This window comes from Hypomesus nipponensis, chromosome 22, assembly GCF_054491055.1.
Source record: "Hypomesus nipponensis isolate SF chromosome 22, ASM5449105v1, whole genome shotgun sequence".
NCBI lineage: Eukaryota > Metazoa > Chordata > Actinopteri > Osmeriformes > Osmeridae > Hypomesus > Hypomesus nipponensis.
The window spans coordinates 10,338,928-10,362,470 of NC_140382.1; the positions used below are offsets into that span (position 1 = coordinate 10,338,928).

The 23,543-nt window shown below is 48.5% G+C and overlaps 2 protein-coding genes across 13 annotated transcripts in view; one reads left to right on the plus strand and one right to left on the minus strand.

Annotated features, from left to right (window-relative positions):
• Positions 1-12,432, minus strand: osbp (oxysterol binding protein). Of its 12 annotated transcripts, XM_084686360.1 has the most exons (22): positions 10,385-10,694; positions 10,264-10,303; positions 9,283-9,452; positions 7,994-8,202; positions 7,667-7,829; positions 7,386-7,497; positions 7,061-7,259; positions 6,827-6,941; positions 6,697-6,754; positions 6,354-6,521; positions 5,904-6,149; positions 4,965-5,085; positions 4,743-4,846; positions 4,531-4,626; positions 4,135-4,322; positions 3,645-3,874; positions 3,492-3,530; positions 3,236-3,283; positions 2,920-2,958; positions 2,745-2,777; positions 2,059-2,097; positions 1-1,748 (listed from the first exon to the last, which is right to left on the minus strand). In XM_084686360.1, exons 2-22 carry the CDS (start codon positions 10,288-10,290, stop codon positions 1,606-1,608), a joined length of 2,547 nt encoding a protein of 848 aa, XP_084542486.1. In that variant the 5' UTR covers positions 10,291-10,303; positions 10,385-10,694; the 3' UTR covers positions 1-1,605. The 12 variants fall into 12 exon arrangements, with proteins under 12 accessions (XP_084542486.1, XP_084542476.1, XP_084542475.1 ...); XM_084686350.1 differs by lacking the exon at positions 2,920-2,958 and having other exon boundaries at positions 6,697-6,751; XM_084686349.1 differs by lacking the exon at positions 2,920-2,958.
• The window catches only part of pcm1 (pericentriolar material 1), a 19,156-nt gene continuing 7,123 nt past the window's right edge, over positions 11,511-23,543 (plus strand). Inside the window, exons 1-25 of the mRNA XM_084686361.1 lie at positions 11,511-11,720; positions 13,118-13,225; positions 13,438-13,686; positions 13,842-14,141; positions 14,748-14,918; positions 15,460-15,579; positions 15,724-15,907; positions 16,102-16,211; positions 16,425-16,698; positions 16,805-16,949; positions 17,289-17,677; positions 17,885-18,138; positions 18,247-18,389; positions 18,485-18,614; positions 18,710-18,874; positions 19,116-19,288; positions 19,567-19,782; positions 19,964-20,261; positions 20,542-20,687; positions 20,898-21,139; positions 21,397-21,565; positions 21,693-22,033; positions 22,274-22,435; positions 22,731-22,787; positions 23,231-23,403. Coding sequence (XP_084542487.1) covers positions 13,127-13,225; positions 13,438-13,686; positions 13,842-14,141; positions 14,748-14,918; positions 15,460-15,579; positions 15,724-15,907; positions 16,102-16,211; positions 16,425-16,698; positions 16,805-16,949; positions 17,289-17,677; positions 17,885-18,138; positions 18,247-18,389; positions 18,485-18,614; positions 18,710-18,874; positions 19,116-19,288; positions 19,567-19,782; positions 19,964-20,261; positions 20,542-20,687; positions 20,898-21,139; positions 21,397-21,565; positions 21,693-22,033; positions 22,274-22,435; positions 22,731-22,787; positions 23,231-23,403 — 4,710 coding nt within the window. The 5' untranslated portion in view covers positions 11,511-11,720; positions 13,118-13,126. The remainder of the gene's footprint in view (positions 11,721-13,117; positions 13,226-13,437; positions 13,687-13,841; positions 14,142-14,747; positions 14,919-15,459; positions 15,580-15,723; positions 15,908-16,101; positions 16,212-16,424; positions 16,699-16,804; positions 16,950-17,288; positions 17,678-17,884; positions 18,139-18,246; positions 18,390-18,484; positions 18,615-18,709; positions 18,875-19,115; positions 19,289-19,566; positions 19,783-19,963; positions 20,262-20,541; positions 20,688-20,897; positions 21,140-21,396; positions 21,566-21,692; positions 22,034-22,273; positions 22,436-22,730; positions 22,788-23,230; positions 23,404-23,543) is intronic.

Below are 23,543 nucleotides of genomic sequence, written 5' to 3' on the forward strand. Positions count from 1 at the left end.
TTTGTTTGTGGCCAGATTTATTACATCATCCTGCTACGCTCTGTCTCAGAGCACTGAAAAATATCATAACAGAGAAAGTAAAACATAATATAATGTAATGAAGACAGATGGAATGATTGGAGTGAGAAAAAGCTAAAAATCCCAAACGGATAAAAATAACAAAAGGCAAAACAAACAATGCATAGAAACAGACGGGTGAGAAATAAAACTGTAGCCCACAATTTTACAATTATCAATAACGCTTTTTTTTTAAATATTTTTTTTACAGTTAACCAGATAACATTCAACTTTAACCACTGAGAAAGAGATGGTGGGAAACAAACAACAACAAAAAGATGGTGGCCTTATTTGCTGACGCTGATATATACTTAAGTGATCTACCAACCTTCTACACAAAATAATGCATATTAATATCATAGAATAGAGTCCTTTTATATTACATAGCTACCCAATTTCAATGCAATTACATTTGTGCTTCATACAATTGTGAAACTATATAAGTATAAAGCAAAAAGTTGGACCAGCTAGTAACTAATTGTGGGTCAAGGCTGAGAGGTAGGGATGAACACACCCTCCTCAGATTATTAAACAAATGTAAGCCTACAGTTGACTCATTGTCAAAGAACAGTGAATCAATAAGCAATATTGGACATCCTGTCCAGAAAAGAAAACGGGAAAAAAGGAAAATATCACGGCTCTCTAAACTTGTAATCTCTGCTGTGTTTGACATCCAACGACCACAATCACTCAGGTAGTGGTTAATAATGTTAATAGCAATAATATTAGTAACTTTAATTGATATGTACATATACAGGAATATTTGCAGTGTTATAGTTTTCCTATGTATTCTTGCTTTTCTGACTCTTGATTTTTAAATTGTATTTAAGTACACTTGAAAATAAAATGTGGATTTATCTTCTTTAGGAAAACACACAAACAGACCTCACACACACTTCAACTCATGGAGTTTTAGAAAAGAAAGTTAAGTCCCACATTACAATGTTTTAAATACCCCCCCCCCCCACACACACACACACACACACACACAAAACAGCATCTGTGAAGCACTGTGTACCAAATTTCTAGTGCTACCCTGACCAAACATCAGTCACCACATGGCTGTTCACACCCAAACAGAAAAGAAGGAAGATACTCTCTAAAGTTCTTCTGTTTGACAGGTGAAAGGATGAGCTGCATCCGTCTTCACAGTGAGACTACTTAGGAAGAGGTCAAGAATGTGGACTTTGGAGTGAGGAAGAGTGAAAATAGAGAAATGGGAGTGAGTCTGAGGAAGAGATGGAGTGGGTGGAGAGAGAGAGGGCAGAGTTGATCTAGGGGCATCTATTTGGTGTCTGTCGTTGTAATAATCAAGGCATGAAGCAGGTTACCCTGTCCAGTTCTGTCCTACCGTTTGTCTGTAGCAGCCCAAACACACGCAATATACACAGAGATGCTGGGGCAATCCATTATCTCAGCTGGAAGGTAGGGGGGTGGATAACACAGGATGCCCCAATATGCCCTCACCCCCCTTTAGTGAAATAAAGGATGCCTTGCCATATGTCTGGATAAGTCCATTTAGCTGGGGGAGGGGAGGATTGGTTTGAATCAGAAGATATCAGGGCACATGTCCCAGTTGCCCTGCTCCTTAGCCTCCCAGTAACCCCCCTTGTAGACGTGCATGGTCTCTCCCGAGACAGGGTCCTCAAACCTCTCGAACCACAGTGCCTGGTAGTTGTCCTGGTGGGAACCTGAAGAGAACATACCAGAAGCTGTAGAGGTGGCGACGCATCGACTGTGATGCCACATTGTGATAAGATGGGGGTATTCCTGGTGCGAGATCCAGGTAGTCATACTAGTACTACTCATACTGGTTCTAAACAGTAGTACTGGTTCTAAATCCTAGTACACAGCAATCATTGCTGTTTGAGGAGCTGCAAAGAAGGTAGAGACCAACACAGGAACAACACAAAACAGAGAAAATGACTATGGGGAAGCGGTAGTAGGGCTGCGAGTGGGAGAAAGCAAGAGAGAACAGAGAACTGGACTGGTGTTACTTGCTTTTGACCGTAGATCCATTAGGGGCTTCAGAGCCTTCCACTGAAGGACAAGATGGATAGATGAGGGGGAGAATATTGGTGAAGAGGAACTAAAATGGCATGATGATTGCCTGGAGCCTCATTTATAAAAGATTAACATCGAAAAGTGGCATATAAACAAAACACAAAGTGCTTATGGACAAAGACATTCTGATTTAAAAGCGTGCACACACTCCTTACAAGCTGGAAATGTAGTTTATCATACCGTTCTCCGCATCATTTCTGAATGTGCCAGAAGGCATATTGTTTAATACTTAAAATGTAATTTTATTCTCAAAACATATGAGAGGTTCTTTTGCAATTCCTAATATCTTTGTATTTTTTATCCTAAATGTGTTCACTCAGGTTACTCTTCATACATACATATAATATGAGAGATATCCAGACCATAATATTTCTATTTATTCTACACAATGGTAGGCTTAGGCTACCAATTTCAAAGCGTTTGTTAAGTTTCATCCTACTGCTGTAGGTCCGTAAGGACGACCACACAGTCCACTGTCAAGTCATTCTTTTTGTAAATCCCAAACTTTGCTTAGAAAGTAGTCTACGCCTTCTTTAGTAGCCAACATTCATAAATGAGGCCCCAGGTGTTGGACTGTGCATGAGTGTGTCTGTATGTATGTAGGGGCCCTAAATAATACTTGCTTTGATAAGGAGAGCTGGGTGCCCCTTGGGAAGCTGCAGTGATAAAGTGGGAAAAAATGTAATGTGTAAAAAGGTTTTTATTTAATTATTATGATGAAAAATAAAGAAAGGAGATCGATAGACATATAGACACGCAGACAGACAGCCATGTAGATTGATAGATAGAGCTACTTGCATGCAACAGGTGTGTGAGGGGGAGAGTCTTCTGTGTCAGCTGAACAAGAAAAGGGGGGAAAAGAGATGTCTAACTGTATGTTTCGGAACCCCCAAAACACATGCAAATGTGATGCAAAACGTGTCACTATATTACTAGTAGTACTGATATGGGATACATTGTAGCTGGTTACTAACTACTGCATGCTCAACAGTAGAAGAGAGAGAATTTGATGGAATTGTATGGAATAATGGCATAGTTTAGAGAGAGAAAGAAAGAGCAAGTGTGTGTTGCGTGTGTGTCTAAGTGTGAGGGAAGCAGATGCAGAGGTACTTGCTTTCATCTGAAGCCTCGCTTGCCTCCGTGCCAACCTCCACTGTGTCGGCTAAATGGAATGGAAACGTGGATAGAGGGATGGGGAAAACATGAGGGGAAAAAATGATAACGATGAGATGGGCCTTGAAGGATGGGCATGAATGACTAAGTCTATATACTTACCTTGTGGTACATACGTGTGTGTGCGTGTGTGTGTGCGTGGTTAAGGAAAGGTAGAGAAAGAGAGAATGGAAGAGGAGGAAGAGAGGAGTACTTGCTTTTGTGAGGTGAGTCAGTAAAGGAATCCTCATTGACAGCTTGGGGAGGGGGGGAAAGACAGACAAACAGGTGAACCACAGACTGACAGACAGACACCCTCCTCCCTCTTCCCCCCTGATCCTCTCTCTCTGTTCTCTCTCTATGTCTCTTACCCTCCTCCGGTGGGATGGCCGTCTTGGCCGCCTCCCTCTCCCTCTCCCTCCGCACGATGCGCTGCTTCTCCTCCAGCCTCTGCTTCTCCATGTTGGCCTCGTCCCACCTCCCATCCTCCATCAGCCTCTGGTCGGGCCGGTGGCGGCTGTCGGTGGGGGCTATGCCCTCCTCAGCCTCGTTAAGGCTCAACGCTAGGGTGGAGAAGTAGTACATGGTCTCCGCTCCCTCACTGGGGTTGAGAGAGACGGGGGGAAAGGAGAGAGAAAAAGAAAAGAAGAAAAAGGAGAAAGAAGAGGAAGGAAGAGATTTGGGTGAGGGGAAGGAAAGGGGGGAGGGAGAAAGTGAGGGTTGAGTAGTGAGAGACAGGGGGGGGGGGGGGGAAGAAAAAAGAGAAATGTCAAGTGTCATCAATGCACTGTAATCTCGTGGCCTTTTCATGGTCAAAAGGATTCATTGCTCTCCAGCGGGGGGACCTCGGCCTGTACTCACGGTAGCTCGTTCTTCTTCCATAGCTCACGGGCCTTCAGGGTCTGGTAGACCGTCTTCTGTTTGCCCTCAGCGCCATTCTCCCCCCCCTTGCTGCTCTGCATCACCCTGGAGAACTCCATCCTCTCATCCCAGGTCCCTGACAGCACAAAGTGGGCCTTGCCCTCCTTGTCGGTAACCACCCCTGTTACCTGGGGAAGACAGAGAGGAAGGGTTAATGGTGTGTGTGTGTGTGTGTGTGTGTGTGTGTGTGAGAGAGAGACTTGTAGTTCTCTGTGTGTATGTGAGAAACTTGTAGCCCTGTGTGTGTGTGTGTGTGTGTGTGTGTGTGTGTGTGTGTGTGTGTGTGTGTGTGTTAAAGAGTAGGAGTGTCGGTTCTGAGTGAGATCAGAGCCTCACCTTCCGGGCCACGTCTCTGGAGAAGTAGCTGTAGGGGGCAAACTTGAGGTGACAGCGGTCTCCAGTGGTGTGGTTCACCACATCTATCTCTCCTGACTGACACAGGCAGCAAGAAGGAGAAAAAGGAGAGATTACAGAAAAGGGGTAGGAAGGGAGAAAGACTATTCTCATGTAATTGCAGTAATTGGCTGAGTTTTGGGGAGTGGCAGTACCTGGTCGATCCACAGCTTGCCTACGATAATGTTGTGAACTGTGGTGGTGACTTTCTTCCACGAGTAGTGATTGTTGCTCTTCTCAAAAATGCACTGGATGGAACCTGAGGAGGGACAAAGGAGGGTGGTCAAAGCAACGACATGACGTGGAGACAGTCTTGAAAAATAGAGGGAATTATTCTAAACACAGGCATGCAGTTGGCAGGCACTCTGAAGTCCTACCGAGGGGCATGATGGAGAGGTATTTGCCCCTGAACTTGCTGGCAAGGGAGATCTCTTGTCTAAGGGTCCAGCCTTTTTCAGAGACGGCATGATGGGCTGCTGCAGGTGGATGGTGGCTCACCTAGCAACAGGGGCAGGAAAAATACAGCGACGAGTCAAAGCGTTTACACTTTATACGTCAAAAACTAATGACAACTTGATTCCATAGAGTGATATTGCATGTACATTGCAGTAATGTACTTGAAACGTTATTGACAGACTGTAGTTGAACTGACACTATCTTGCACTATTCTTTGTCTACTAATTTATTTATATATATATATATATATATATATATATATATATATATATATATATATATATATATATATATATATATATATATATATATATTACAGTAATTAGCTAGCTACAGTTATTGAGATAGTTATTGTTGAACTGTTTTTAAGTAACTGTTGTACCGTAATATTCTGTTTTGTTCAACATTTAACTTAACTGTACCACTAGAATACTGTAAAACTATGAACAGAATTCAAACTTGACATTCTGCTGTAATTTGTATGCACTGTTTGTACATCCTTTTTTTAAAGCTTCAGCTCAAAGAAGTAATGCATGTGTACGATGTAATGTGGGTCAGCCACTAGAGGGCATATTGGAAGCCTATAGAATTCAGAAGGAGCCGTGTTTGAGTCTTTGTTTCAGCACCACAGACAAAGAACAGCTCCATCTGACTGCTGTCACTCTGCAGCCTGCCCTCAGGCATCATAATGTTCCTAGTCTTGTCTTTCTCTCCTTTTGACATTTCCTACCCTACTTTCTTTTTTGTCTCTCCTTCATCCTTTCTAAATACAACTTCTCTATCCTCCTCCCTTAACCCTTTCTTCTCCCTCCCTTTCTCTTCCAGCCTCCTTCCTCCTCTTCCCTCCCCACCTGCCTCACCTGTTCGCAGAGCGAGCGGTAGCCACTCTCCTTCAGGCGGTCCAACTCAAAGGTCTCTCCCAGCAGGGGGTTGAACGGCTTGCCCGTGCGGTACACTGTGGTGGAGTAGGAGGACACAGTGAAGGCCGCCACGTAGCACATCTGCTCCTGAGAGCTCTGGCACTTGGCGCCCTTGTCCAGCAGCTCGTAGTACTCCAGGTCCTCAGACAGGCGCTGGAGCATGGAGAGGGGCTCGTTGAAGTTGACCTGGGGAGGAGGAGGAGGAGGAGGAGGGGTGGAAGGCACAGGAGAGAGAGAGAGATAGGAATTGGGGAAAAATAGGTGGTGTAAGGTATGAGAGTGGGTGTAGAAAGATGGAGATGAATTTGAAAATGAACAGAGAACATTTGTCAGATTTGTCTCTGCGTTTGATTTTGCTGTTGTTCCCTCCCACCCAGTGATGCTTCTTACAGGCATGGGGATCTTGGACAGCTCCTTGCCAATGCAGTTCTTCATGATGCTCCACAGGTTGAGGGAGTAGTTTGGCTTGTCTGGGATATGGCTCCGCCTCTTTCTCACTGGCTCCACCTCCTGAGAATGTGGAGACTCAGGGTTGGATGCCAGGGACTGCTCGTCAAGCTATGAGGGAAGGACAAACATTATTGGTGAGTAATGTCTACAATAACAAAAATACACAATACTGTTCCATCAGTTTTAGTCATCAATTAACAAGGCAATCTACAAAAAGAAAACAATTGGCTTCTTGACATCCAAGTGGAGGTGAACCCCGAGGGAAGATTTGAGCTTGACTTACTGACTGATCATCCATCCCCATCTCACTGCTGAAACCACTGGCGTTACTGCCGGACCTTCTGAGAGGAGAGTGGGATGTTAGTTCTGTAGGAGACAGGGAGAGAGAGGGAGAGACGTGGAAAGGAGCAGACCTGTGGTACTTGGGGTCGGCCGGGACGGTGATGTACTCTGCCGGGTCCTCCATGGCGTCGAAGAACTCATTCTCGTCGTCCTCGTCGCTGGCGTCCCCCTTCCCCGAGCCCGACCCTGAGAGAGTGAGAGCCGTCATTAAACAGCAGCGAACTGTGGAAGTCTCCGCTAGCATATATTCCTCAAGCCGAGCGGTCTGGTGATATCAAGCTCAAAAAGGTCAGGCAGGACATTACCCTTGCTGTCTATGTCAGGGTTACTGAGGGAAGGGGGCAGCACTGTGGCCCCCCTGAAGGCTCTCTCCAGGTGGTTGTGCTGCTTGGCCAGCTGCTCCAGGGTCTGCTCCAGCCTCATCCTCTGGTCCCTCTCTGCCTGCAGAGCCTTCTGCCAGTGCTTACTGTGGCTCTGGGCCAGGGCCAGGAAGTCTCGACAAGCCTGGTGAGGAGAGGGATATGTCGGTTGTTCATAAGTCTGAACAGGGCATGGCACGTAAAACATTGGAGGAAATCTCAAGACGACATTTGGACAACTTTGCAGTTTGCGTCCGTCCAGGTGACTCACGTTGATCATGGCGTTGGAGGTGATGCGGAACAGCGTGGCCCTCTCTGTCACCTGGCGGATTTTATCTCCCGCCTCTCCTCCAACGCGCACGCCCTCCAGCTCTGAAAGGGATCTAGGACAGTAGAGAACAGACCCTACTGAACGAGCACATTTGTGGTATGTGTGCTGCTGTTACACCGGGTAGAGAACACATCTCTGCCATGCTCTGAGAAGGGACCAGATCATACAGTTCCACATGCTACAGTGCTGTAGGTATTTCTGGTCCGTGAATGACCCCTGACCTCTGCAGTGCTGAACCGTGCTTGGCGATGAGGTCGTTGCAGGTGCTGAGGTCCTCCACCTTGCTGCCCAGGGTACGTAGCGTGGACTGGACCGCCGAGTTGCGGGAGCCACCGCCTTGTCCTGCAGTGGGGGGCGACATGGGACACTCGTCTCCGGAGTCATCTGGGGGTGGAAGAGATGAGAGCATCCAGATAAAGGCAAAACTGTTATTTATACCTCCTTACTTCCTCCCTCCACCTGATCTTTCCCTTGCCATCCATCCCCTGCTCCTTCCCTGCTTCCCCTCTCACCCCCACCCTCCCACTTCTTTCTCCCCCCGCCCTCACCAGACTCGGCCTGCATGCAGACTGCCTTGGCTTTGGCCAGCTCCAGGGCGGTGATCCAGCGCTGGCGCTCCACCTCTGTGCTGGCTTTCAGGTGGTAGGTCTGTGCCCCGCCGTTTGAGATGACAAAGTTGCAGGAGTCTTCCACTGCGATGTTGGCTGTGGCCAGGTTAATGGTGCCCCGGCATGTGTGGCCCATCTCTGCCTGGGTTCTGGACGAAGGGGAAGGAGAGTGTTATCTGATGTCAGGCCCATTGCGTGGGCTACATTAATCCCAGTCGCCTATAGCAACCTATTCGACTTCTAGGCTACATTCAAGAACAGTTCAGTTTCACAAGATTGTTAAATGAAACATATAAAATGTAATGCACTTTGTTGGATAACCATTCCTCACCTTCCATTTGCAATCCCACAGTGAGATTTGGACTCTGATCCAAGACTATTTAATTGCATCAGCTGAGAAAGCAGCTTGCAAGGCCAGTTTAAAATCTCTTACCCAATGCCTATTTTTCTGATTACATTAAATCTGGCGCTGCCCCAACTGTAGCAATTTTAACCTGATATAAACAGAATGTTAATACAATAACTAATCGTTTCAGGTATTGTGGCAGTAACCTAAAAAGGTATAAGTCATAGCCATTTCTCCCTCCTATGGAATCAAAACCCGCAATCCAAAATCTATTGTTCAAACTTCTAATATTCAAGTTTACGAAGATGTATTAATGTCACTTGCAATGACCAAAACAAAAAAATTGCCATGACTCCTTCCAAGCACTTATAAGCCAGCACTTGAGAGCCAAAATTCCATCCAGAAAAAAAGACAGAAGATCTAGGAATAGGAATATGGCAGAGGCAGAATTAATGAGTACCATGTAGGCTTATCACTTGATCTTAAAGCAGATGGACCAACAGTGCTATTTACAGAAATGCACACACACACCGTGTTGGGATAAATTAATTATTGACGGAGCACAGAGGGGTGAAGGGTATGGCTCCAAACCTGATTAAGCAAACAGGCCAGGAGCCAGGATTTCATTTCTCACAGGTTGGCAAACACACAGACTCACACCCTTCTGGGGAATACTGAAGACTGTGTGATGTTGTAATCCTACAGCAGTAGACATACACAGCTAATTACAATGGCACCATTATAAGTATAAGTATAACCAAACATTTGACTGTGTCCCATTATATATTTATTTTGACTGTCTTGACTTGCCATTGTCCTCCTGACCAAACGCAGGGTTGTTCCTGTGAATGGGAGACGAGAGTGTTGCTTGCATCATCCTTACCTGTAGTACGAGAGGAGACCGTTGCTCAAGACAAACCATCTCCGCTGGTAACCCTTGATGTAATTGGTCCATTTGAAAAGCCAGCCTTTGTACGTGTCTCCGGGGGTCGGAGTGGGTGCCTTGGGCTCCGACATTACCAAAGGCCCAAGCTTGGCGGTGTCAGGTTGGACCTGAGGAAACAGGCAGCCGAAGATCACACTGACAATTCAGCAACAACTTTCAAAGCCTGCAGAGCGGTTTATGCAAGATAGCCCCCAAGGTTGATTAGACAGCGCTACATGCTACATCATGTGTTAACAGCAGGTCAATTACTCTTATGTGGTGAAAACAGAGAAATACAGTATGTTGTAGCCCAAATGTAATTAGACAAGCAACCAAGAGGTTGTTGGTTCAAAACCCACCCGAAGGCTACTGTAAACAATACATTCATTGGGAGGCTATTGCCTACTGACCGGTGAGCAAGAATACAATGGATGTATGTAGTTGACTACTGAAAATTCAGGCAAAATAAATCTTTTTTTTGTGTATATTGACAGTATGACATTGTCAATGTATTTATCATCATGTATGTCTATGCGGGATACTATTAGGTTGATAAATGCAACTTCCACACACAGTTGTCAAGCTAGGAAAGCTCAATGCGACTAAAATTTGCTGTGCTATCTAACAAGACAGACATGGAGTTGAGATCAGGTTATCTGCTAATCTCTGAGCTGGATGAGAACCTGCAGACTCGTGAGTTAGCAAGATAGCTAAGAGTAAATAACCCCATGTCTTTAACATAAACTATAATGACAGACATCTACATTCATTGCACTAAAACACACAATACGTCGTTAAGTCACTACATCTCTATGCTTCACAGTGCAAACTACTAACACAAGCAAACGGTAGCTTGTTAGAGGCCTAACAACTAGCTAGCTCTAGCTAGTAGGCTAACACTAAGCACATCCTGATGTAGTTCATTGACTTCGGACTTACGACAATTACAGGCGGCGGTGGGTCCATGTTTGCTATCAAGCTAGCAGCAAAAAAAATACATCTTACAATATCAATAAATAAATTACAATATTTGATAATAGTTAATACAAATGATACAAACCTTGAACACTTTCGCTGGCTATATACGTAACCAATAACAAATAAACTGACGGTATATCATTAGAATAGAATCAGCCCTTGCTAGTTTGACAGCTCGCTCCTGTCAGTATCGGTCACTCAGTCATTTGTGAAAAGCCTCAAATCTTTGATGTGTTTCCAGCTATAGAGGCTATAGCTAGTGTGCTAGCTGACAACCTGCGATTTCATGTCTGTAGGTTTCTGGAGTGTATCACCATCTAATTGACTGACAACATAGCTACTGTAACATACATTTGTTTAATTACAGGTTTCGAAACATATCCTGCATCCCTCATTACATACCTTTAAAGTACCGGTGTGCAGTCAGAGACATTCACAAATAGGCTACACTGATCAGTGCATCCGTTGTAGTAATTACCAAAATAAGAGTCTTATAACAATACACTCATACAGGCACAGTGATGCTATAAAAGAGAATGGCTTTGCAATTTTTTGCCATTATCCGAATCTAACGAAAAGACGCATTATTTAGTCATAGGCACTTTCATTGGTAATAATGTGCAATACTTCAGTTGCGCATCATGCGCATCAAGGCTCTTATTGCTGTTGATTGCGGCTTGTTTTTGTCCAACTAAACACATTTCTATTAACCATTAAGTTATGCAATACGTTTAATTTTTGTAACCAAATGCTCTTGCTATTTATTGATGCTCCTTGTTGCTGAGTTTGCGATGCCATAAAATATATGCAAACATCTGAGTAATTTATACATTTGAAGTACCCTAATGGACAACGTAAAACATGCCAATTAAGCTACATGTACACTACAGATGTGCCATATACGAGGCAGATATACAAGTCACACAATAGTGTCGGACTTTAAATTCAAATATACTTAAAAATAAACTTGAAATTTGTTTTCTCATCAGATTTACACTACCTCAACTTTCTTAACGTCACTGCACTTTATAATAAAAATAAGTCCGTAAGAAAAAATAGTGCCGTAGGCTTGTGTATATTTTCCAACATAAACATTATTTTCCACTTAACTAGACAGTTAAATATGTGTAAATAGCTGGCACTAAGCAGTGTTTGTTGCAGGGATGTGCTAAAGTGTGAAATCATTCGTTTGTGTACAAGGCCACTGATGATCACTCCGCTTACGACGAGAGAAGGTGGCTGACATTCGGTCGACTTGCAGGATTGAGTGAGTGAAGTGAATTCCTATAGAATATCAAAGCATTCACACTTCTCGTCTCCACAATATTTGGATTTATTTCATTTGAGTTATAATCCTGGTTTAGAGAATGAGCCAATAACAACAAACGGCTTCCACATTTTCTGAAGCACGCACTGAGGTAATTATTTATTTAGCTGCCTACTCAAACTAGCTAGCTAGCTTCTCTATAATGTTTTAAGATAACACTAGCATAGCTAGCTCAGCGTTCCGTTTGTCGTGATTTTCTCCAGGACCGTGCCTAACTAGCTAGACTAGTTTAGCACTTCACGACTCTGCTAGCCTGCAGCAGTGTCGAAACAAGCTAGCATTTTATTACCAACCAGAACAGTGTTTACTTCTTGTCAGCCTGCTAGCAATACGCAATGATAAGTCGGCCTAAATGCGTTGGTGTAGCTATTCTTCTGTACAGTAGTTACCTACCCAGCAGTAAGTACTGCAAGCCGAACGTTAGCCGACAAGCTGACTCAGTGGTAGTTCAGCTTACTTAAAAACTAGTTCGCTAGCTTAGCAACTAGCTGTGCAACGTAAACTCTTTAGCATACAGCTAACAAAGTAGCAAGCGACATTGTTAAACCTTCTTAGCTGGATGGCTAGTTAGCTTCTCGCTAACTAGCTGGTGATGGGACGTCACCCCTGTTTTTCGCGGGGATGGGGGTCAGGAGTTGCTATGGTGACATTGGGTTTTCGGATAATCTAGATATATATCTAGCTAGCCAAGATTTATCTACATGTATTAGCTACAGTTGTTAGCTAAATTGTTTGTAAATTGAGTAACTAATTATTCAGGCAAAAGTTATTCTGTAGTGTGCTGTAGTTTTAATAAAATATTTGCTCGTGCGACGAACCGTTTGTTGCAAAGTTTCTTAGCGGGGGGGTAAGGTGTTGTCATGACATCCACTGGTAACTCTGAAGTTAGTTTGTAGCGAATAACATCAGACTGTGCTGTGGCAGAAAGGTCGCGCTTGACTGTGTCGTTGTGGAGGGAATTTGTGATTACATCCCGGGAATCATCCTATCGCCTCCCAGGGTTCATTTAAACAGAAACTCATTTTGAACGGTACACTACTCACAAGGTTAGTTAGTAAGAACCATTGGCCACTCGTTATCAGCCCAGTCTTCAAGGAAATATTAGACCTAATTGTGTCTTTTAGGACGGTTAACTATCCACACTAGGTAAGATAACGTTATCAGACATTGTCTCACATGTGACCTTTAATTGTTTGATTAATCAACTACAATCATTGTACTGCTTTTTTGAAAAAAACCTCACATGCTGTGGTTTACGAGAATCCACATTAGCATTGAAAAGGTTACAGTAGATTTGTTCTGCCTTCTTCAGACTTGAATGTTAGATTTTTATGGTGTCATATCTTCAGCAAAATATGTGTTTGGTTTGTGAGCCTGTTTTTGTAAGTTCATTCATTTTTTCATATTTCTTTGTGTGAAGGTACTTAAGTAGTATGTGTTCTCCAGCTCTTCTCTTTGTGTTGACTAATGTCATTGTGAACTGAACAGGTGGTGGGCATGGCAACAGGGGGAACTCCATTTGATGACTGCTCAGAGCAAGAGCTCCACAACTGGACGGTAACAAACAGCAGCCTGGAGGACAGGCTCAACAACATGGTACGTGGAGCTTATTAACATTGAAATGCCTAAAGTAAGATCCTTCACAGGATTTTGAATGGCTTAAAAAATAAACAAACAAACAACAACAAAAAGAGATGATTACTGTATATGTGTGGGCGGAGTCTGTTACAGTCTCATGAACACACTCACATCAATCCTTCACCTCCCATCCCTCCATGGGTGACCCTTCAACCCCGTTTGCTGATCAGGACTGGGGCGTCCAGCAAAAGAGGGCCAACCGTTCCTCAGAGAAAAACAGGAAGAAGTTCTCTGGCATGGCCGAGACGGCGCGGCTGACTAACGACATCTCGCCGGAGTCCACCCCTGGGGCCGGGCGGCGAAGGGCGCGAACCCCTCACTCCTTCCCCCACATCAAGTACACCACCCAGATGTCTGTACCGGACCAGGCTGAGCTGGACCGGCTACGGCAGAGGATCAACTTCACCGACCTGGACGAGGTGAGAGCCACAGGAAGGATGCGCTGGAGCCTTCACCTGCACAATAGTATTTCGTCTTTGATTTGGTTGATTTCAAGCTTTTAAGTCACTATGCATTGACAGTAAGGTAGAATGACTTCTGTGTCCCTCTCTATACACTTTTTCCCTATATCCAGAGGAGCATCGGTAGTGACTCCCAGGGCCGTGTTACAGCCGCCAACAACCAGAGGCAGCTGGCCGAGAACAAGAAGCCTTTCAACTTCCTGCCGTTGCACGTCAACACCAACAAGAGCAAGGACAAGCTTCTCCTGCCCTCTTCCTCGGCCCCTGCCACCCCCGCGGTGGCTAAGAAGCAGAGCCTCAGCTTCAGGGGAACCCTCACCCTGGCTAAAGAGACACCTGGTCGGGACCGCGGGCCGGAGAGAGGGCCCCCCAGGGAGGATGGGCGTGAAGGGCCTGGTATTGACAGCAGCCAGGTAACGCAGATCGCACATGCTGAACTTTTGGGCACTTTGCTTGTTTTGTAGCCCTCCAAAAGCCATGTAAGTTCTAGCAGTATCGACGCCTGGAATAGACACATGACATCAGTCCAGTCATGTAAAAAGGTCAGCCTTTTTCCTGCGTGGACAGTAACATTTCATACATGTCTCACAACCATTCCCCAGTGTGCACTCCCTCTGTGGAAACTAGAGCGGGGATTGGAAAAAGATACAGAGAAAGAAATAGAAAAGGAGAGCGCAAGAGATGATGCAGGCAGTTCGTATTTAGGGCAATTTATAAATATGCCACCCCTGGTGCGGAGTGAGTTTGGCATCGTCCTCTCCCTCGCTCTGCCCTCCTTTAAACCCTTAAAGTCTGTACACTGGCTGAGGATCTTTACTCCTCTCACAAGACCTCTCCCTCCCTCTCTTTCTCACCACTTGCTCTTTTCGCTCGCTCGCTCACTCACACACCCTTGTACTCTAGAACGGTCACACCACACCGCACTCATGATATGGGACTCTGACGACAACACTCTTAATCTCGTTCGTTTTACGACTCACAAACCTGACCCGCACTCCCACCCCGGCGGTGATCCCCAGGTGGTGAGCAAGCTGGTGCAGATCCGGGAATACATCAGCAAGGCCAGCTCCATGAGGGACGACCTGGTGGAGAAGGAAGACGTGCCGGCCAACGTGGAGCGCCTGTCTCACCTCATCTGCCACCTCAAGGAGCAGGAGAAGTCCTACCTGCGCTTCCTGCAGAAGATGCTGGTCAGTTGTCTATTTTATATATACGTATGTGTATAAATGTATATTATTTACATACACACTTCTCCTGCTGTTGGTCAATAGCCCTGACTGTTGGTTAATTCGATTGGCTGTCTGTATTCAGGGTTTTTTGTTGTTGCGAGTTCGACGTTTGCAGACTAGTGTTGTTTACATTGTCGAGCCTTCCTCAGCTATGACTCAGCTTTGTGCCTTAACACATGCCTCTTGGTTCTAGACTACTTGCCAGGGTGTTGTTGTGGAAGAGCTCCATTACACAGGTCGTGGCTGGGATGTATTTTTAATGCCTGCGTTCCTGTGTGTTACTGAAACACACACTGCATCCGATAGACAGACATGCCAGCCTGGTCTCCTGTTCCCTTGGGTGGAAAAACTGGGAAATGAGACTCTTGCTTTGACCTCAGTGCTGCAGGGCATGTGTGCTCAGTGTGTGTCGTGAGGGTTCAGGCGTGGTGTTCAGACCCTGTCTGTGAGGACACGTAGACCTGGGTTTAAATGTGCTGTGGTGCTTTGCTGCTCCCTGCAGGCCAGGGAGAACCAGGAGGACGAGGAGGGGACGCTGGACTCAGCCGTGGGCTCAGGCTCCGTGGCAGAGAGCACCTCCCTCAACATTGAGGTGCGCTCCTCCGACGTGTCCAACGCCACTGTAAGCAACACACACACACACACACACACACTAACCAAATGCTTTCCTATTCTTGCATGCATACTCACACCCATGCATACAGACACACTGGTCTGTTTATCCGATCATCTTTTAGATTGTTATTTTGTTGTGTGTGTGGTCCAGGGCGGCGGTGCGTCCAGCCGGGGCGAGCAGAAGGAGGAGCTGGAGAACCTGCGCAAGCAGCACGAGCTGCTGAAGAAGATGCTGGAACAGCAGGAGCAGCTGAGGGCCCTGCAGGGCCGCCAGGCCGCTCTGCTCACCATGCAGCACAGCGCAGAGCACGCCATCGCCGCCATGGACGACACAGGTCTCACTCACACTCACGTGTTCCTTCGCTCACTCTCATACTCACTCGTTTACAGGTCTGACACGGCCTCACATACTCATACACGCACACACAGTCACTCAGTGTCTCTTTTGTCTCCCTTACACACTCTCACACACACATGAACAGACATATGAGCTTGTATTCCTGTGTGGTTCTCCGCCCCATCTCAGCAGTGGTAACGGAGACCACGGGCAGCGTGTCGGGCCTGAGCATCACCTCGGAGCTCAACGACGAGCTCAACGACCTCATCCAGAGGTTCCACAACCAGCTCCACGACACCCAGGTACAGGACATGAACCCTGCTAGAACTGCTGGCCACCTTAAGCTTGTTGACGGCAACAAGAGATCACGGCAACAAGCGAAACTCGGACATCTTTGCGTCTCTGTGAAACTGTATTTAGTGAAAGACATTGTGTATCCACACAATGTTTTATTGTCCTCAAATAGTTCAGATTTGTCTTACTGATACCATGTGTTTGTGTGTCTCTTCCCCCAGACCAAGGCGGTCCCAGACAACCGTCGCCAGGCCGAAAGCCTCTCCCTGTCCAGGGAAGTGTCTCGGTCGCGGGCCTCCCAGCCTCCCCCTCCTCCCTCGTCCCGCGCCTCCCTCCTCTCCTCCTCCCCCCTCACCACCTCCTCCCTGCCCCACAGCTCCGCGGCCAGCGCCAAGCTCACCAAGTTGCAGGAGCTGCAGGACAAGAAGCAGACCATGGACAAGATCCTGCAGGAGCTGCACTCTCTCCGGGACCAGACGCTCAACAACAACTCCTGTAAGACCCCAGGCGAGGCCCAGGCGCATGGTGGGGCCGGTCTATTAGTGCAGCTGAGGGGAGCATTAAGCAGTGGTAAGACGCTTGCTGTGTCTTGTATCCCCAGGTCGAGGCCTGCCCGTGCCCAGCCAGCGCAGCCTGAGTGTGGCTGCGGGCTCGTCAGACCGCCCCTCTGCTCTCTGCTCCAACGGGAGCTCCGCCTCCTTCCACAGCACACAACAGGACACCTCCAACTCTGCAGACAAACTCAGGTACGCGCGCCACACGTACCATCGCTGGATGCATTACACTTGCTCTGTTGGCAGCAGGTAGCCTCCCGTCGGTTGGTAGCTACAGTAAACATGGTGGAACAACTAATAGTTTGAAAGTGGGGCTGTATTTTGCTCAAAAGGATTCCAACATTGGCATGTTCAACAAAGTATTTAGTAATAGTTCAAGTTGATATTTACCTTCTTTAATGTCATTTAATTTAGGCTTTTATAAGGCACCACCATAACCCAATCCTAAAGGGGACCAGAGCCAGCCACATCAGACTGATTAGTAACAACATCCTCTCCTTCCCCCTCTCTCCCCTCCTCGTTCTTCCACAGAAAGCTGAAGGAGGTTCACAAGCGTCTGAACGAGCTGCGGGAGCTGGTGCAGTACTACGAGCAGACGTCCGACATGATGGTGGACACTGTCAACGAGAACGTGAAGGAGGAGGACGAGGAGGACGAGGAGGACGAGACTGAAGACGGCTCCATGTTGGAGGCCATGTTCGACTCTGAGCAGGAGAACCGGCCGCCCGTCACCAACATCAGAAACCCTCAGCACAGCGGGAACTGGACCGACATGAACAGCCTGACCGACGGACGAGGAGGAGGAGGAGGGAGAGTTAGAGGAGGGACCAACAACCGCGACGGCAGACTGAACACGGAGTGCGAGATCAATAACCGCTCTGCTGCTAACCTCCGAAGCCTCAACATCCCCTCTGTCATAGGTAGGACAGACGCACTGATACACACGCTGGGTGACAGACTCTCTCTTTCTGTCTCTGTCTCTGTCAATCTCTCTCTCTCTTCCCCACTCTGACTCACACACACACACCTGGGCACATTGTGGGACCAACCGTCTTTCTTACACATGCACACGCACGCACATGCACGTTTGGCTGAACACTCCTCTCCCCTACCTCTGCCACCCTCAGAGTGCCAGTACAACCAAGACCGGCCCTACGACCATCCCAAGGACGACAACGAGGAGGAAGAGGAGGATGACGAGGAGGGTGTGGAGGAGGGGGCACGTGGAGGCAGGCGGAGGGGGCGGCCCAGTGACGGGTCTGGCTCTAGCCGCAGGAGCAGCCTGGCTGGGGACGACGCCGACTTTGCCCAGAAGGTCCACCGCCTGCAGACGGCCAAGCAGAAGCTACGACAGCTGCAGGAGCTGGTGGCCATGGTGCAGGTGATGGAGGGAGACACAGAGACTGATGGATAGACACATGGATAAGTGTCATTGTGTGATGGCTAATAGAGAATGTGTGACGCCCCTCTCTCTCTCTGCTGGTCTCAGAGTGATGACACGGACGCCACCACAGCCAATGAGGACGAGGCGCTGCACCAGCAACCCAACAACACCAGACACACAGCACCTGGGGGAGGGGGGGGCGGGGGACCCAAGACGCCCCGAGAGGTCAGCCTGTCTGACAAGGCTAGGTATGGGCACCACACACACACACTCACAGTCTCTTTCTCTCAAACCCGTGGATCATCTGTGACTGTGCCAATGACGAGCGGTTGTGATTGGTCAGGGAGAAGCTGTACGAGGAGAAGCTGCGTCAGCAGCAGCAGGAGCTCAAGCAGCTTCACGAGGAGCGCCAGAGACTGCTGGAGATCCAGGGCAAGATCCAGGACCTGCAGTGGGCTTGCCCCGACCTCCAGGTAACACACACACACACACACGCACACCACAGTGTTACTGCAGCACACTGTAAAAAAAATACTTATTTCACACAATGAACTCTCTCTCTCTCCAGTCATCCATGTCCAGCACGATGAGTCAGCAGGGCCCTGTGATGAGGAACCTCCCTGGAGCGGCCTCCACCCCCACACTGCAGCCCAGTGGCACCGCCCCCAAAGCCAACGCTGCCACGCTCAAGCCCACCGGCGAGGCTGCCAGCGCCTCAGTCACAGACAACGAGGTGAGCCCCGTCCCAGTTAGCACACATGAAGAACCTGCACTTCATTACCAACACCATTAACGGGACATTCCCTGCCCTGGGTGGGAAGTAGGGACCTTTTTTTCTTTAACACCAACATTTAACTACACACCATCTCCTGCTTATCTGAACCATCCTCCTCCCCCTTTCCCCCCCCCTCCTCCTCCTTGTCCTCTTCCCTCCTCCCCCTCTCTCCTCCCCCCTCTCCTCCTTCTCCCTCTAGCAGCTGTGGTCGGAGATGCGTCGCCACCAGATCCTGCGTGAGGAGCTGCGTCAGCGCAGGAAGCACCTGGAGGCTCTGATGGCCGAGCACCAGCGCCGCAGCAGCGGCCCCGACCACGCCTCCGAGGAGCCCGAGCTCCACGCCGCCTCCCAGGCCCTCAGCAGGGACGAGAGGTAGGACGGAGGAGGGCGCTGGCTTCACCACTCAATCCACTGTCCCCGAGGAACATTCAGCCCATTATGGATTTGGAATAGGTCCATTTCTATCCAAAAGCCATATTTATAGTTATCTACTTCTGTAAGACTGCCATATGGCTGTAAATGGACAACTTTGCGAAAGTAACACAAATCATTTTGTAGACATTGCTGGAGTTGTATTAACCCCTCCCCACCCCCTCATGGATCAATACATCCAACTGATTGATTGGGCGTGTCATGTTTGATTTTTACAGAACCATGGCAACCTGGGGTGGCTCCACCCCCTGCCAGCTGGACGAGGATGAAGACGGCTACCCGTCTGAGATTGGAGCTGAAGAAGAAGAAGAAGAGGAGGAGGATGAGGAAGAGGTGGAGGGGGCAGGGGCTGAGAGTAGCTCCAGCGATGACGTCCATATCTACTCTAACAGCTGGAACCAACGCAGCCACAGCACCAGGAAGAACATGACCAGGTTAGAGCTCCCAGCCCACCTGACTGGGTGGACCTGGAGTCACCACCAGCGCTCGCCTCTGGGGTTTCTCACATGGTTGACGATGCCAAAGCAGCAAATCAGACACTAACTCTCTCTGTCTTTTACTCTCTCCCCCCTCTGTCCACCTCTCCATCTCCGTCCTCCTCTCTCGTCTCTCCAGCAACCTGAAGCCTCCTCAGCCGTTCTCCGACAGCACGGGCCGTCCGTCTCCGAGGGCCAGAGCCAGGGCCAAGCAGCAGCTCCAGGCCCAGGGCCTCCAGCAGCCCGGGCCAGCAGCAGCAGCAGGAGGAGCAGGAGGAGGAGGGCCAGGGAGCTCTAGGCGCCAGGAGAACCTGCGCTGGGCCTCAGAGCTCTCCTTCTCTGAGGGCTCGCGCCACTGGCAGGAGCAGGTCACCCAGCTGCAAAGACAGCTGGACTTTAGCACCAGCATGTGTCAGACACTGCTGCAAGACCAGCAGGTGGGTGCACACACACACACACACACACACACCCATGCAGGTCCCGCACGTGTATTTTTCTCTTTGTCAGGCGTACTTTGCGATGTCACTAGTGATGTATATTGATGTGTGGGGGCAGTTGTGGATTTCATGGTCGTTCTCAAGTGAAAATGCCAGCGCTGTCATCCCTTTGAGCTCAGCTTGTCAGATCTAGTTCAAACATTGGACAGGTGAATGAATTCCATTCATTCTGTCTCCCTCCTGTCTCCCTCCTGTCTGCCCTCCATCTCCATTCCTGCAGACGCTGTCCTACATGCTGCAGACCCTGCTGACGGGCCAGTACAGCGTGCTGCCCAACAACCTGGCCTCTCCCCAGGTCCACCTGGTCATGCACCAGCTCAACCACTGCTACAGTCAGCTGGCCTGGCAGCAGAGCAACGTCCAGAGGTAAACACACACACACTGCAAGCACACAGTGCAAGCACAAGGTCTCAACACTCATTTAGAAGGCAGTCAGTATTTGTAAACATGTTTAAGTGTGTGTAATATACACACTTGTGTAAATAACTGGAATGTCACATTTGATTAGAATCGTTGTCATTGTGACTCTGTAGTGTGATTGTGTAAGGTGTGTCCTGTGTGCCCCTCCTCTGCCAGGCTGAAGCAGGTCCTGAGTGAGCTCATCCAGCAGCAGCAGCAGCAGCCTGTGTCGTCAGGTCAACAGGCCCAGGCCTCCCCCCAGGCCTCTACCCAGACCTCCTCCCAGGACTGTCCTCCTCCCCCCTCCAGCTCCCCCAGCCTCTTCCTGCCCTTCGCCTCCCTGGCACCACCTCCCTCCTCGGGAAACGCATTCTACCTGCCTGGTCTGGCCCCCGCCTTCTCCCCCTCCCTGTCGGTATGAACACATGCAGACACACATTCACTGTTCAGTCACATGCCTCACACACACAGTGACCTTGACCTAGCTTTCGACTGAGACTGTATGTTATAGGATTTGATGCAGTGGATGTGAAATGAATAGTGATTTACACAAGATTGAGTAGTGTTTAAGTGCTGATTTAACAAAGAAAAACACATTGTTGTGTGAATGAACTGTTTTCTAATATTCAACCAAACCCTGTTGTGTGTCTCCTACATCTGTCAGGGTTTAACTTGAACCCCCTCTTCCCATCCGTGACTGGGGACTTCCCTCAAGCTGAGGGTGCTCAGGCCAGCCCCGACCAGGTGCACCTCCAGCTGGACCCCAACACCTCAGCCAGGACTGAGTACATGAGCTTCCCCCCTCCCCTGCAACGCTCGCCGCTAAACACCTCCACAGAGAAAAGGTACTGTGTGCCCGTGTGTGTGTGTGTGTGTGTGTGCACAGGGACGAGTGTCCGGCTGTGTGTCACGGTGCATTGTAAACAGCACATGTTGATATGATGTCCCCCTCACCTGCTGTCTGTGCTCCAGGCCTGCGAGGCAGAGAGAACCTGGCTGGCTCAACACGTCCCTCCCAGCCAACACCACCACCCTCCACAACCACCACCCTCCAGCCAACAACACCTCCCTCCACAACCGGCTGCAACCCCAGGACTCGCCCTCCCTTTCCCACCCCCGCCCCATGAGCTTCAACCCCCAGGGCTCCCAGGAGAGCTTCAGCAGCCTTGCGGACCCTGTCGACCCCACCACCGTCACCAAGACCTTCAGGGCGGGACGCAAGGCCTCGGCCCAGGCCAGCCTGGCATCCAGGGACAAGACGCCAACCTCCAAGGGCCGCCGGCGCAGGAGCAAGGGACAGCCCAAGAACACGGGTATGGGAGCAGACACCCCGAGGCCTTTTCACACTGCGTGGAAGCACTTCTACACACATCCAGTGTGTCCAACAGCTTCAACATTAACCCTGTTTTTACAATCTAGTCATCCCCAGACAGGTAGACCCAGGATGTAAGGGCTTTCAAGTCCCAGCTAGGGGCCTTAGTCAGGCTGTTTGCGTTATGTCGACGATGTCGGGCCACACTGTGTCGCTTGACGTGGTGTCCACCTGTCCCCAGGGCGAGAGAGTGATAGTGTGTCCAGCGCCGCAGACGTGGTCCAGCAGAGGGCGCTGAAGCCCCGTCCCAGGGACCTCAACCAGAACCTGCTGGACAGACTGACGCAGGAAAAGCTGGACAGCAAGACCAAACCTGGCAACAAGCCCAACGACCTCTCGTCAGGTAAAGGTCTGGGGGGGAGGGAGAGGGATGTCCATGATTGGTGGTGTACTTCCTGGAGGGAAATATTTGAAGAATCCCACTTTCTCCACAGAAAAGTGGGATTTCTATACGTTGTCACTCCAACCCAAAGGAGCTATGTTATTTTCAGATGCATGCTCTGTCTCAGTTAAAGTTTTATCCTTATTTAAGTTTGTGTCCTTGTGTTTGTGTTCCACGCCTGTTTTGGTGTTTTAATTTAAAATTTGGGGGTTTGCTTTTGTCACTTTTTGTCTTTACTTTGTCCGATTCTTCACAGCCTATGCTTGGAGAACACCCTTCCTGTCTAACAGAATAGCATGCACTGAAGCACCAGGTAAACTCACCCTGCATCCCCTAGCATGTCTAAGATTCCATCACCCCGACAGTGCTAAGTGACCCTCTTGCTAATCTGCCTGGGCTTTTATAGTTCATTTAATTGTTATTTCTTAAATGTGCCATTCACACTCAGGTATGTGCTGTTTCTAACTGACACTCACACCAGAACCCTTATCTCTGATTTACCTGGATTACATTTGTACCTCAAAGACTAGAGGCATAACACAGAACGCTTTGCTGTTTAATGTTCATTTGGATCCCCTGATAAGAAAGGCTCACCATGATTAGTTAATATATTTTAAGGAGTTTAGTTATAATATTGTCTCTCCCTCTCTGTTTTTGCTTTTTTCCCCCCATCTCTCTTTCCCTATCTCGATTCCTGTCTTTCTCCTTGTTCCTCTCTTATTTCCTCTCTGTCTGTCCCTCCCTCCCTCATGTCAGATGCTAGCAGTGACTTCTCCCTGTTTGAGGCCCTGAGGGAGACCATCTACTCTGAGGTGGCCACGCTCATCTCCCAGAACGAGGCCCGACCCCACTTCCTTATTGAGCTGTTCCATGAACTGCAGCTGCTCAATACCGACTACCTGCGCCAGAGGGCGCTCTACTCCCTGCAGGTTGGTGCCGTCAGTTCCCCACTGGGTCTCCTATTTTAGTGACGACAATAGTGACATACTTGGGGAATCAAAAATAAATAATCGCTCGGTTAATCATTCATGTTAATGCTGTAACACTTCAGAGATCGCTGTGGAGTTGC

Excerpts from the sequence above, each read along its gene's own strand:
- osbp (XM_084686360.1), bottom strand. The coding sequence starts at position 10,290 with ATGGACCCACCGCCGCCTGTAATTGTC. Across the intron at positions 9,453-10,263 it reads CACCGCCGCCTGTAATTGTC|GTCCAACCTGACACCGCCAA; the intron begins GTAAGTCCGAAG and ends CTGTTTCCTCAG. Across the intron at positions 3,284-3,491 it reads TACTGACTCACCTCACAAAA|CCGACACAGTGGAGGTTGGC; the intron begins GCAAGTACTCCT and ends CATTCCATTTAG.